The 13,572-nt window shown below is 58.2% G+C and overlaps 1 protein-coding gene across 1 annotated transcript in view; it reads right to left on the bottom strand.

Annotated features, from left to right (window-relative positions):
- Positions 1-13,572, bottom strand: part of MYO15A (myosin XVA) — a 52,888-nt gene that overhangs the window by 27,377 nt on the left and 11,939 nt on the right. The window contains exons 11-27 of the mRNA XM_059716775.1: positions 13,355-13,468; positions 12,640-12,698; positions 11,509-11,632; positions 10,009-10,104; positions 9,607-9,738; positions 8,210-8,335; positions 7,956-8,033; positions 7,143-7,297; positions 6,804-6,849; positions 5,437-5,561; positions 5,021-5,138; positions 3,763-3,938; positions 3,199-3,283; positions 2,584-2,637; positions 1,602-1,680; positions 767-897; positions 82-177 (exon numbers count right to left, since the gene is read on the bottom strand). Coding sequence (XP_059572758.1) covers positions 82-177; positions 767-897; positions 1,602-1,680; positions 2,584-2,637; positions 3,199-3,283; positions 3,763-3,938; positions 5,021-5,138; positions 5,437-5,561; positions 6,804-6,849; positions 7,143-7,297; positions 7,956-8,033; positions 8,210-8,335; positions 9,607-9,738; positions 10,009-10,104; positions 11,509-11,632; positions 12,640-12,698; positions 13,355-13,468 — 1,794 coding nt within the window. The remainder of the gene's footprint in view (positions 1-81; positions 178-766; positions 898-1,601; positions 1,681-2,583; positions 2,638-3,198; positions 3,284-3,762; positions 3,939-5,020; positions 5,139-5,436; positions 5,562-6,803; positions 6,850-7,142; positions 7,298-7,955; positions 8,034-8,209; positions 8,336-9,606; positions 9,739-10,008; positions 10,105-11,508; positions 11,633-12,639; positions 12,699-13,354; positions 13,469-13,572) is intronic.

The following is a 13,572-nucleotide window of genomic DNA, read 5'->3' as shown; positions in this document are numbered from 1 at the left end:
GAGCCATCTACACGGAGGCGCAGCGCTCCCTTCCCAGTCCCCAGGCTGCAGCCAAGGGGAGGCCGGGGAGAACCCACCTACCAGCTTGAACAGGCTGAGCGCTTCTTGCTTCAGCTCCTCCTCCACGCGGGTGAGAGGGGCCGGCAGTGGGACCGTGAGCATCCCAAACAGGGGCATCTGTAAAGCAAGAGTGGACGCGCTGAACGCTCAATGGCCAAGACTCCCACCCTGCTTGGCTCCTGGGGTGCCCAACCAGCCCTTCCCCCACAGGCCTGGCCAGGGGCAGAATTCACCTCCCTAATCTCCCCTTGCAATGGTGTTGTTTGCAACCCATACCAAGGCCATGTTTTAAAATCCCACATTTCCCAGCTTCAATCATGGCCTGGCCAGGCAGGACACGGGGAACACAGCTGGAACAAGGCACAGCCCCTAGGCTGGGATCAGCTGCTCCCTCGTGTATCCCTGCAGAGCCCACAAGCAACTGGACCCTGGTTTTCCAAAGGGAAAGTCGAGATGAGATGCCCTGTCTGAGGTTATGCAGTATGTCAGTGGCAGAAGTCCAGGAGCCGCAGCCCCTGGCTCTAGCTGTATGACCGCATGCCTCTCTAATCACCAGGAAAAGTTCCCTCCTGGAGATGGATGAGAACCCAGGTGTCCTCGCCCCCAGCCCTGCGCCCTAGCTACAAAGCCCATTGCTCTCACTTCACATCCTCCCACTTGGAGCAGGTGCTGAGGTGCTCAGCACATTGGGGCCAGGCCTCCTTACCTGGAAGTGGGCCTGCACGTACTTGGCCATGGGGTAGTTGTTGATGTCGAGTGGCAGAGTGGGCTGGGAGTCCGGCTGCATCCTGGGAGCGGAGCACAGAGCGATGCACATGGCATGTACCTGCCTGTAGGCTGGGGGGGAACCAGAACGGCTCATGGTCAGTAGGCTCAGGTAGGGAAGAAGCTCCCAAAGGCAGGGGATAAGCAGAAGATCAGCTTCTGGATGTGCCCACCCCCATGGCATCACACACCCAGGGCAAGGCACAAATCCACCTGGGGTCATTTGGCTACCAGAGCGGGGCAGGATCAAATGTACTGGCACCCCTACAGCTTGGGGAAAACCTGGCATGGGGCTGTCCCTTGGCTTAGACCACAGCAGGGTCAATGCCTCTTGGGCTGCAGAAAGCACCGCTGGATCACCTGCAGAGGCTTGGGAAGAGCAGCAGCAGAGGTTCGATGTGAGCAAATGGGAGAGCTCTTAACAGTGCACAGCAAACCCATGGGACTCAGTGCCCCAGGTACTGGTCCTGGGCTCCGACTGGGATTAGCCAAACTGATGGAGGATGAATCTATCCAGGACTATGGCACACACCAGCCAGGGATAATCTCAAGCTCAGGGCAGCCCTCACCCCATGATGGCTGGGAGCATCTGGAGCGCCCTGCACACATTCTTCTTTGAAGGACCTGCTGCTTGTCACCCCCAGAGACAGGACATGGGGCTGCACAGGCCTCAGGCGGACCCCATACATAGCAGTTTTGGTAAAGGAGGCTTTGCCAGCCCCCAGAAGCCATGTTGCCCATGTCCCGCTCAGCATCCATGGGGCATCGGCTCTTACCTGCCCCCTCCAGTAGCCTCACCAGGTCGATGGGGACTTCCAGGCGTGACACATCCATCACCTCCCTCTTGGTCAGCTCCTGAGAGCAGAGCACACAGTTGTTGGCCATGGCTCTGGACGCCGGTCCCCAATCCCCTCCCAAGCCAGCCCTAGAGCTGGGTGGTCTAACAGACACTGGACCCCCTGCCTGCCACCCTCCAGGGACTAGCCTGGCTTGTGCTCTCAGAGCCTGACCCCAGCAGGGTTCAGAGATGGAGAGATGCCTGCATTGTCTGCTTAGCGGGGTCCACACTCTCTGGCCACACACAGCAGGCCGTGCAGCTCACTGAAGACAGTGGGCAGCAGCAGGACGTGAGCCTGGACCTCTGCAGCATGCTGTGCCTACGCACCCTCCCCATGCACACAGCACACATGCTGCACTCAGCAGAGATGTGTGGCCACACACGCCCACCCCAGTGCACACCCACACGCAAGCATGAGGACACACACACACACATCCTGACCGGCCTCCAGCATGTGTGCACACCTTCACACAAACTTCTAACACATGCCCCCACCTGAGCCAGCAAGCCTGCATGTATAGCCATCCACCACACAGGCACATTCAGGTATCTTCCATGCACATAGCACACGCACAGCTCCCCATGCACCCACACACGCATGCATGCACACACACGCACACACAGGTAAACTCCTCTACTGTAATGCACATACTATACACACAGCCCAGCATATACATACACGGACACACACACACATATATAAATGTGTACATGCACGCACACACACACTCTGGTGTATTGCTTTACCCTCTAATGCATGTGCTACACACACCCCAGCATGGAGGATGTGTGTTTATATATCTGTGGGGGTGAAGCAAGGGGCTTGGTGTATATATATACACATACACACATATACACACATACCCCACATCATATATATGTGTGTGTACACACACATCCCTGAGGGCACCAGAAATTACCTGCTGAGCCCTTCTCCTCTCTTCCTCTGCCCGCCTGCGTGCCTCCTCCTTCCTCTGAAACCAGAGCAGATGGGCATGTTGAGAGCAGCGCCAACCCAGAGCTGTGGCTACCTGCACGGGTTTGCTTGCCCGATAGGAATCTGGCAGGATCAGGAGAGGGCAGGGGCAGGGGCACAGCTTCACAGGAAGGCAGTGCCATCAGCAGGATCAGATTTGGGACCTCCGGGCTGGCCTGGACAGCATACCGCTGCACTGGAGGGTGATGCCTCTGGACATCTTCCCCAGGCCAAACCCTTTTGACAGCTGAGCCGTCCCCTCGCATAGGGGCCCGAACAACCGCTTGCCCTGCGTGCTAGAGCCCTCACAGCTGCGTCCGGCTGGTTGGCGAGGTCTGATCCCCCCTCCCCACACTGGCTGGGGTGTCTGGGTATTTTGCAGCCCCTGCATGGGTTAGGGACAAGCCTGGGCAGTGCAAGCTGCTGCCAGCCCATTTCCATCCTGACTGGCACCCCCCACTCTGTCGGTGTCCCCAAAACCTGGTGGTGCAAAGACCCCCTCGGCTGCCCAAGCCTGCAGCAGCCGCTACCCCCACCTCATGGCAGGCGCGTGACTCACCCTGAGATACCTCTTCCGGTTCACGTACACGTTCACCAGAGCCCTGAATTTGATGAGCGTCCTCCGCAGCCGCCTGTACCTCTGCCTGCAGGGAGCAGCAAGGCCGGGGGCAGCAGGGAAAGGGGGGAAATACTACGCTGAGCCCCCAGCAGAGAGGGGTGGCTCCTAGACCCCCTTCAAGGCTTGGCTTCCAAGCAGGGGGAACGGGGCTCTGACCCACAAGCACTGGCGGTGTAAGGGGGTGTAACACTGGGCTGAGCAAATGGCTCTGCCCTCTTTGCTGAGCCCAAGGGGCGTCTTTCCCACGGCAGTGGGGACAGGACTGCAAGGGAGCAGGGGCCGAGCCCATCCCAGTGAGACCCACCAGCTGGAGGAGAGGAACCCGCTTGTCCTGCCTCAGGACTCAGCACCCAGCCCCTCACCACAGCTGCCTCCTGCCCATCCCAAAGCACAGCCCAATAGGTGCCCCAGGGCACCTGGGCAAAGCTAGCCCAGGCAAGGGGATCCCCACAGCCCTCCCTGCACAGGAAAGCACCCAGGGAACCCCATGCCCACGGCCCGCACCTGGCAAGGTAGCCCCGGGAGCGACTCTGGATGAGGATGATCTTGCGGCGCAGGGAGTAGAAGCGCTTCTTGAGGAAGAAGGTGCGGGCATAGCGCTGCAGCGTGAGGGCTGCCAGGTGGTGGGCCCGGTCCCGCTTGCTCTCCAGCTCCTGGTACAGGTGCTCCTTCATGAACAGCTGTGGAGGGAGGATGCCCTGAGCCCCTGACCATGGCAGCTCGCCTGGCTGGCCCCAGGATTTTGGATACCCAGTGGAGGAGGAAGAACCTGGAGCCTGGGGTCACTGCACTCCTTCCTCCCCATCCTCCCATGTCTGCTTCCCTGACCAACTTCGTCTCCCTGCCCCTGCCCTTTGCCTCCATGACACCAGGCTGGGAAGGGAGATGCGGGGTGATGCCGAAGTAGGGCTGTGTGGGCCAGTCAATAAGAACTGGAGGCCGTGGGGGTGAAGCAGGGGGCTTGGTACCACCCAGCTAGCAATAGCCCTGGCAGCAGGGACCAAACTTATGTGGCTGGGAAACCCTGAGGGGGGTCCTGAGCATCACGCCCCATCCCCAGGAGGGGCTGGGAGTGTTCAGACACCTAAGGATGAGCTAAATGCATCATTTGCTTTCCCACAACCATGACTGTAGGCATCGCCCGTGGCCTTTTGGGGTCTGCCTCATGACATGGGGGTATTGAAGGGTGACAGCTCCATGTTCCCAGGTCCCACATCAGCATCCTTCTTCCAAGGGGCCCTGGCCAGATGCTTGCTGGTGATGAGATTCAGGCTAATGAGCGTTACACAATCAGGGCCTGATTTTTATGATAATTAACACTCGTAATCATTATCCTTCCCATGGCTAATGCCTCCACCCCACCAACAGGGAGCAGGAGGATGGGGCCTGCCCCAGAGTGCTCAAGCATAGACAGGAGACAGGCAGACAGGCGGAGACAGATGGAGGGGAGTACGAGGAAACAACGCTAGGGGGACGGTGTCGTTTTTTGAGTCATACCCATGCATCTGCATGACTCAAAAAATGTTTCATGCCTGGACCAGCCAGGACTGTTGCAAGCAGGTCACTGCCTGTGCCAACCACCTGCTTGTGAGCACAGTCACCCGCTTGGCCCCATGTAAAATGGGGCCCCTTGCCCATGGACAATCTCACCTGGGTGTGCTGGGAGGCAGCACCAAGCCTGGGACCCGGCCACACCCCATCCCACCCCCCTTGCCCCTTCCAGGGTACATGGCTAGGCGGAAGAGGCTGGCGCTGGGCGCACCTTGCTGATGCCGATGCAGTACATGCTGGGGCGCAGGGCACACAGCTGCCTCAGCATTTCCACGCAGTTGGCCCCGTGGGGAGTGATGTTGTGTGGGACTTCCAGGAGGCACCGGTACCTGGTGGGACCCAGGAACGCGGTCAAAGATCACGGCCAAGCCCAATGCTCTCCAGAGACTCAGCACCAGCAGAGAGGGACCTGGGCAGGACCCCCAGAGAGCCGCCTCCAAGGCCTCATTCCCCTTAGAGATGGTCCGTCTGCTGAGGACCAGGACAGGGTTGTCCCCCCACCCCGTAACTCCAGTAAGAAGGTTTCTCTAGTAACTCCTCTTGGCCCTACCCCTGCCTTTTGTGTCAAGGACATCCCCACTCCCCTCCCCGCACAGCTGTTCCCCCTGGAGGAACCCGAGGCCGCACCTCTGGATGAAGACCTGGAAGGGGATGCGGACCGGGAAGCCCTCTTTGCGGATGCGAATGGTCTCCAGGAGCCCAGAGTACCGCAGCTGGCTGCTGACGATGTCTGCCTCGAAGAGCCCTGGCTCCTGAGCCAGAGGGAAGGGAGGTGAACACAATCCAGCCAGACCATCACACACCGAGATGGGGCCATGGGGGCCCTGCCGGTGAGGGGGATGATGACTGGTGAGAGACTTAACCTTAGACCAGTGCTTTCAATGGGATGTCAGGTTCAGCCTGAGCTTATGTGCTTTGCTGCCCTGGAGTCCAGGTACAGGGGGGTTGGCTTTTTCAGGAAGGGGAGTGCAGGAAAGAGAGAGGGGAGGGACCTCCCATGCAGGAGACAGCATCTCCAGAGCATGCAGCTTCCTTTAGCTAGGTAAATGCCTCTGTCAAAGGAGAGTCTCTTCTCCATACAGAGCTTTCTCCCCACTTGGCCAGGACCCACCACTGCAGGTCTGTAGAGAGCTCACTTCCTACCCTGGTCGGACCAACCTCCTCCAGGGGCACGTGCATCCATCCAGGGATAGATACATGCTCACCTGCCCAGTGTGCCAGGCCTGCAGAGAAGTACTAAGGCCTGTAGCCTCTAAGAGCAGCCACTTCCATGGGGAGATGTGACCCTGTGCCCTGGAGCAGGCCTGAGAGTCAAGCCACGGAGCAGACAGACAGCAAGGTAGAGCTCTGTCACCTGCATATGCCAGGGATTGGCTCTATTCTGTGGAGCCAGGGGGCAGGCGGCAGAGGGAGGGGGCAGGGCAGGGGAGCAGCAAACATATTTGCTTTGGGCATGGAGCAAAGTCAACATGCAGAGACAATGGGTGGGTTTCGGGGCATTGTCTCCTTCCCGCCAGGAGGCAGCTGCTGCCCAAGCCTCTCGCTGAACAGGCCTCCGAGCTGTCACGGAAGGCAGGTGACACGGCACAGAACTGGGTGGCCCCAGGCTCCCAGCAGCTCCCTCCCCATGTATGACCTGCTGGCCCATCTCCAGGCTTGGGCACCACCATGCCCAGGTGGAAACCCCCAAGCCAGCCCCATAGCCTTAGAAGCAGCAGGACCCAGTGGGCAGCTCCGGTCAGATTTGGTGGACAGAGCTGTGGCATGCAGCCTCTTAGGACAGCTAACCCTGCTCTCTCGGCTAGGGCCTGGTCACCCCACCAGCACATTTCCCTAGCCTGCCCTCTGCACTGGTCACAAGACCAGCGGCAACTGGGAGGAAGGCAGGTGGGAAATCTCTTGCTAGGACAGAGTCGCTGAGGAATGGCCTTAGTGTTGGGGAAGTGGTGCTGAGCTTCTCCCCACCCCGTGCCAGCTGCACAGCGCCTTCTTACCTTCTTGTCATTGGGCTTGATGCAGCGGATGAAGAAAGGGTTGCACCTAATCAGGGAGAGAGATGGAAGAGCTCATCCTCTGGGGAATCGAAGCGGCAGAAAGCAGCAGCTGGGAGGACACGAGGCTCTCTGGAAGCTCTGCAGCTAGGATGCCCTGAAGAACTCCCTTCCCTGTACCAAGCCAGGACCCTGCACCAGGCAGCTCTCTCCGAGGGAGCCTACCCCCAGCCATAGGAAGTGGAAGGACCTGGTGATCTACTGGATCTCTCTCACCCATCTCCTCCACCATGGAAGTGCAATAGCTGGATACCTGCTCCTCAAAGCCCCGAGCTCACTCACCTCTCCATCTTCTCCACCAGGTGCAGGAGCGACTGCTGGAACTTTGCCGCCACCGTCGGGGCCTTATAGCGCCGCGTGACTGTGCTGTTCTTCCCCACCACTGTCTGCTGCTGCGCCAGCAGCTGGGCATAGCCGAAGAACAGGTTGGCCACCACCTGGCAGGGGAGGAGAAGGAGGCAACAGGAGGAAGACCAGTCTTTTGAGATGTCTTCTGCTTCTGCAGCTCCCTTGGAGCATTTCAGGGCTTGCACGCAATGAGAGAGGGACAGCTCATGGGCACCCAAAGTCAGGGGATGGTTAAAATACATGCCTCTCACACCTGCACGGGCATGCCCTCCCAAGTGCTACAGCGGCCTCTTCTGCCCCCTCACAGCCCACAACCCAGGAGCACTGTCTTGGGGAAGAGCCGGTCCAGCTACAAACCACACCGGTCACCCCAAAAGTGAGACGGCAGGTGCATCTGTCCCTCTCAGTCTGTTCCCAGCACTTAAGCTTCTTGTGTGGACTTTAGCAGCAAGGCAAATCTCATCCTGCCCCAGCCTCAGGGAAGGGAAAAATGATGCCCCAGATGTTTCTTTGGCAAACAGCAAGCCAACAACATGCTCTTCAACATGCAGTGCCAACAGATTTCCCAGGGGTGAAGCCCATAACAGCGCACGTGACCACTACCTGGGTCACTCCATCCATCGTAGCAATCATATGTTCAAAAGACAGCTCTGCTGGACCCCTGCAACTGGTAGTCCTCCATACCCACAGCCCTCCCACCCAGCCATGGCAGTCCAGATGGCCCCAGGGGCTGGGGTTTGCTCTTACTTTGGTTCTGCTGTTGATGAAAAGGTCCAGGACTTCCTGGCGAACGTGATCGTAGTTTTTATCCAGGAACTTGTGCACCTGGAAGAGAGCAGGTTACTAGCCCTCACAGGGCAGGATGGGGCTTAGGATTTAGTGCCCTCACCCTCCTCTTGTGGCCACACACTGTTCTTGAGCAAGGGGAAGAGGCAGAGAACGGGTTGGTACCGACACTGCCCCAGATCCGATGCCCAGATCTCCATGCCTCAGTGGCTCACCTGGTACGTTACTTTGCCAGCGTAGTGTCGGATGGTGAATTCAGGGAGAGGCATCTTTGGCTTGATGTACAAGTCATTGGAGCCGTGGTGGTAGTGACACTTCTGGAGGAAGGTGTGGTCTGTGGACTGGAAATGGGCAAAGGGGTGCGCAGGGTTAAAGCCAGCCCACACTATGAGCTCAGCATCGCTGCTTCACCAGCCCCAGTGGAGTTTATGGCAGTGGGACAAATGGAGCTGGGGAGTCTCTGAGCATGGGGGATGCGTGAACTATTTACATTCAATTAAAGCTAGAAAAACAATCCTCCGGCTTCAGGGCACATCAGCTGATCGCTGTGGGGTCAGGAAGGGGTCTCTGCCTCCCCCTCTAGCCAAGCATAGCACTGTCAGACAGCCTGAGGCTTTAAACCACAGCGATGAGCGAGTCGAGCTGGCAAAGGAAACCTAAAAGCAGGGATGAGTCCCCCTTGCTGGAAGGAGCCTGGTGTAGTGGCTACAGCACAAGGCTAAGATGAGAGCATCAGGGGTTTGGGGTCCTAAGCTCTGGAAGAGGGACAAGCCTTCCCCTCCAAGCACTGCCCCCTCATCCTTGAGCTGCGGGAGAATCTCTTCTAGCAGCACAGGGTCTAAGACACACAGTCGTGCAAGCCTGGATTCAGCCAGAAGACGACCCAGAAGACCTTGTTCTGCTAGGGGTATTTCCCATGCTTCTGCTGGTCGCCACATGGGGCTGGGGGGGAATTCCCTCCTCTCCCCCCAGTTTCTACGTGTTGCAGGGAGAGTGGGTTTAAGCCTTCCTCAGAGGCACGGGGTGCTGCAGCCCAGGCTGGCGATGGTACCTGGGCTGTGCCAATGCTCCTACTGGGACTTAAAGCTGGAGGTGCCCGGCTAGAGGCTCTTGCCCTTCCACTCGGGGTCGACCCACATCATACTTGGGGTCATGAAGGAATTTTATCCTGCAGTCAGGCTGGTATAGACTGTGCAGGGAAGGGTTTGCCTTCCTCTATTGCAGGCAGGCATGGTCTCTTCCTGGGATCTCTTGGGTATATATGAACACCCTTTGGCTGCCATGGTCCCCTTGCTTTACCTGTGGCAGGTTCAGGTGTTGTGTCTTGTGCTGTGCCAGGGTTGACCATATTGTTTTACTAAGGGGTTAGAAAATGGATTTGTCTGGGATGCTTTGGATGGGGCTGATCCTGCCTCAGGCAAGGGGTTGTACTAGGTGCCTTGGGTGCCTGCCTGGGATGTGTCCAGGATATCACAGCATATTAAGTAAGACCCAGAACCTACAGCTCAGGCCAGTACCTACCATGGCTGCTGGTGCACAAATGTGACCCCTTTTCCTGGGCACTTTGCAATAACTACAGCAATGGTTACTGAGCCCGCTGCACTGGGGCTACCTGAGGGAAAGAGCACTGGTCATCCAGGATCCGGAGAATCCCGTGGGGCTTCTGGGCGATGAGGTCAATGCAGGGCTGGTTGTCATTGAAGGAGATCTCCCTCCACTCCAGCTGCTCCCGGATATACTCCTCCTGCAGAGAGGGCACCCAAGGCCACGCGGTTTCAGAGCCGATCAGCAGGCTGCTGCCCCTCGACACAGGCCATCCTGGGATAAACCGCCCAGAAGCAGCCCCACGATTGTAAGGTCTTGGGGAACAATCACAGGCTAGCAGAGAACGAGAGGCCTGATAACCCCCCGGCTCGCCCTGCCAGCTCTGAGGCTTGGTAACGCCTGTGCCCTTCAAGCGTGGCAAGCGATGGGCCAGGCACTGCCAAGGTGCCAAGCTGCTTCCCCCACCCACCTGCTCCTCCTTGAAGACGATCTTGTTGAAGAAGAACTGCAGATACTCGTTTGCATAATTGATGCACAGCTGCTCGAAGCTGTTGAAGTTGAGATCCTGGGGAAAGGACACATGGGGTATGGAGAGTGTTGCAGGACAACGGAGGCAGCCTGCAGACTTTCCACTTGGGTTTGGCTTCAGCCGAAGCCGCATGTGTCTGCGGGTTCCCGGGGGGGCTGTCTGTAGAACAGCCGTGCCAGAGGGTATCACTCTTTGCTACTGGCTGTCTCTCTCAAGCAAAGGCCCAGGACTGGGGGAGCAAAGGATGCTACTTGTTAGGGAGAGAATGGTGATGGGAAGATCTGATGGGATGGCAAGGGCTGGGCTGAGCCGGGGATGGATCAGGGTGTCTCACTGAGCTGGGAGGGAAGGGGGAGAGCCTGGAGCCTACACACGCTCTGTTGGGCAGATGCCATTTTGGGACCTGCAAAAACCCCAGGGGAGAAACCTGCTTCCTGCAGTTTGATACTTTGGGTCTAGGCTGGGGCAAGCAGCCTGCCTCAGGCAGCCAAATCCACCAGCCCTCCCAAGCAGCCCACAGCTGCTGGCCAGTCCCCGGTGCAGAGAGACCCCAGGCTGGTCTTGGATTAAAAGGACAGAACCTGGCAGGGGGTGGGGGCACAAGCCTTATACTGAGACAAGAGATGGGGCAGGTCTCTGCTGGCAAAACCAGTCCAGCTCTGTTGCAGGTAATGCAGCAGCTCAGACTGACACCAGCTGGGGATCTGGCCTGGGTTAGGGGTTCATTTGTGTGTGTGTGCATGTGTGTGTGCGCGCACAACGCTATCTATTGCAAAGCACAAGCAGGCCCTGGACTTGCTGCTCGGACCTCCAGGATGGGGGAGCGATGGACGTGGATCCTTTGTAATAACTAGGGCAGGGGCGGGCAATTATTTTGGGCAGAGGGCCACTTACTGAGTTTTGGCAAGCCTTCGAGGGCCGCATGACAGGCAGCCGGGGCAGATAAATATTAATTTTCTAAATTTTTTCGGAGTCGTGCGGGCCAGATGGAATGGCCTGGCGGGCCGCATCTGGCCCGTGGGCCGCATTTTGCCCACCCCTGGACTAGGGCCACACTAGGCCACACATTAGGAAACAGGTGAGTGAAACAGACTCTGGGGCCACTGGGGAAAGCAGGAGGGTAAAGCCGTGGAAGCCACAGAAGAGGTGTCTATAGCTGGAGATGTTGTGTGGGCAGGGAGGGGAATTATAACCTGTCTCTTGTGTTCGCAAGGTCCTTGATTTCCATCCCTCTTTCCTCCAAGCCACGCTGCGGCTGCCAGCCGCCCCAGTGTCAGAGCGCCCTGCAGCACACATCCGCACCTATGGGGCTCCCCTGTGTCAGGCTCCCATCTGCAGCAGTGGGAAATGCTCCAGAGCCCCCACGGCTACGCCTAGCATCCCTCATGGTGCTCTGTGCACCACCCGGACCTGTCAGGACTGGGCTGGAGCCGGGCTCACCTCAAACCCGTAGATATCCAGGATGGCAATGGAGAGAGCCTCCTGCTTGGGGTAGACCAGCTTGTTGGTCCTGTCTGTAAGCCAGCTGAAGAGCAGGGAGTACAATATCTTGGCAATGGCGTCTCTGGAAGAGAGACAAGATAAGCACAGCTGCTGGGAGACAGGAGAGCATGCGAGCTGCCAGGCTCAGTGCCAGCCACTCCAGGCACCTGGCAGCACTCACTCCCACCCAACATCACCTCCCAATCTGTCCTGGCTTCGTATGGGACCTGGCTAAACTGTGGCAAAGCATCTCAGCAGCATTCAAGCTGGTTTGGAGTCCTTATTTCTATCAGTAAGGTGATGGAAATTGCTGGTGCCCAGCAAAGGGCAGCCGGGTGCCCCAAGCCATGTACCCAGGACACCTATATTCACCTGGCAGGCAGACAGCTCTAACCCCAGCCACATGCACTGCAGAGCGCCCTGGGCCAGAGCATCCACTGGCTTCATTTGTCTCCTTTTCCCTGATTTCCACCAGCAAGCCCTTGTTTTTCCCCCCCAGGCTGGCACTACAGAGACTTAACTGGCTTTTGTAGAAAGCAGCTTTCTGTCAGATGCTTTGTCATGCCACACTTAATTTTTCCTCTCTAGAGGAAAAGGAGGCAAGTGATTATGTGCCTGAGCTGCTCATATTTTCCCACGTGGCTGGAGGCAGACCAGCAAAGCAGGCCTGCAGGCTCCATCCATTTCTAGCTCCATCCTGAGCCCTGGATGGTGCAGAGAGAGAAGCTCAGCAGTCCTTGTGGCTTGGCGCCCAAACTGGAAAGGTGCTCTCAGTGCATCTCTGGCATGGGGCAGGGGCACAAGGAGAGGATGCCCTGCTTGTGCACCAGGTTGAATCCAGGGTCTTCCAAGGAGGGGTGGTGGCAGTGCCAAAAGTGTGGCATTGCTACAAGTGTGGGATATGGGATATGGCCTTCACCAGGGTGGGGGGAGGAGGAACAGCCCAGTGGTTAGGACATGAGCCTAGACATGAGACGCCTGTTTCGAAGGAGACAACCATTTCAAAGCCTGCTCTGCTAAGGGATCTGCCATGCTGTATAGATCCCAACCTCCCCCCAGCCCATCACCACCACCATGGCGTCCTGTTACCTGGCATCAACAGCACTTTCAACAGTGAGCGGGGTGTAAATCTTCTCCCTCAGCGTCTCCTGGGGGAGAGGTGAAGAGACAAACCAGCGCTGAGACCAGCACGGCCACGGGCACGACCAGCCCAGGCCACCCCCTCCACGAGCGCTGCCCCGCAGCCTGGCAGAGACTGAGCTGAGGGGGCCGAGAGGTGCAGAGGGACGAGGTGGAAGTGGGCAAAGGGAAATAGGAATAGGAGCCAGAAGTGTGCCCTTGTTGCCAAGAAGGCTACCGGCATCCTGGGCTGCATTGCTAAGAGTGTTGCCAGCAGATTGAGGGCAGTGATTCTCCATGGGAGATGTAGGCTCCACGCGTGCAGTACCTCACCACCCACACTGCCGCTTCAACCAGCTGACAGGGCCAACGAGCCTGCCCCGTGCTAACGAGCCGGTCTGCTGCACTGAGATGACTATGTGGCCAGTTTAGGAGGCAGCAAGGCAGGCTGGCGGGTGCTGCCAGGTGCAGCAAGCTCCCCAAGTGGCATGAACCTAAGCACCTAAGCATGGGGCCACACATCTGCCTCCAGTGGTGGCAAATGAAAGAGGATGTGGGAAATCCCATCCCATGCACCAGGGCAGAGGAGAACTAGCTGGAGGTGGGCAGGACCTGACCCTGTTGTCCATCTCCTCCCCATGGCAGCACCCACCTCTGCCCAGCCAGGCACTCTGCAGCCTCTTACCGTCACTTTGAAGGTGATGGCTCTTTCCAACCCCTCCGGCGAGACTTGCAGCAGCTCGGCCACTGTGAGGATCTCCTTCGCGCTCACGACCGACGCGACCTCCTGGCAGTCCGTCTGCAACGCAGCAGGTGCTGGGGTGGGACGCCGCGGGCCAGGCTCCGGGAAAGCCCGGAGCACTGCACACAGGGGTGCATTCCCATCTCTGCAGGAGCACGGCC

Source organism: Alligator mississippiensis, chromosome 13 (assembly GCF_030867095.1).
Source record: "Alligator mississippiensis isolate rAllMis1 chromosome 13, rAllMis1, whole genome shotgun sequence".
NCBI classification, from domain to species: domain Eukaryota; kingdom Metazoa; phylum Chordata; order Crocodylia; family Alligatoridae; genus Alligator; species Alligator mississippiensis.
The sequence above is the reverse complement of the archived record's forward strand: the minus strand, read 5'-3'. Positions and strand labels throughout refer to the sequence as shown.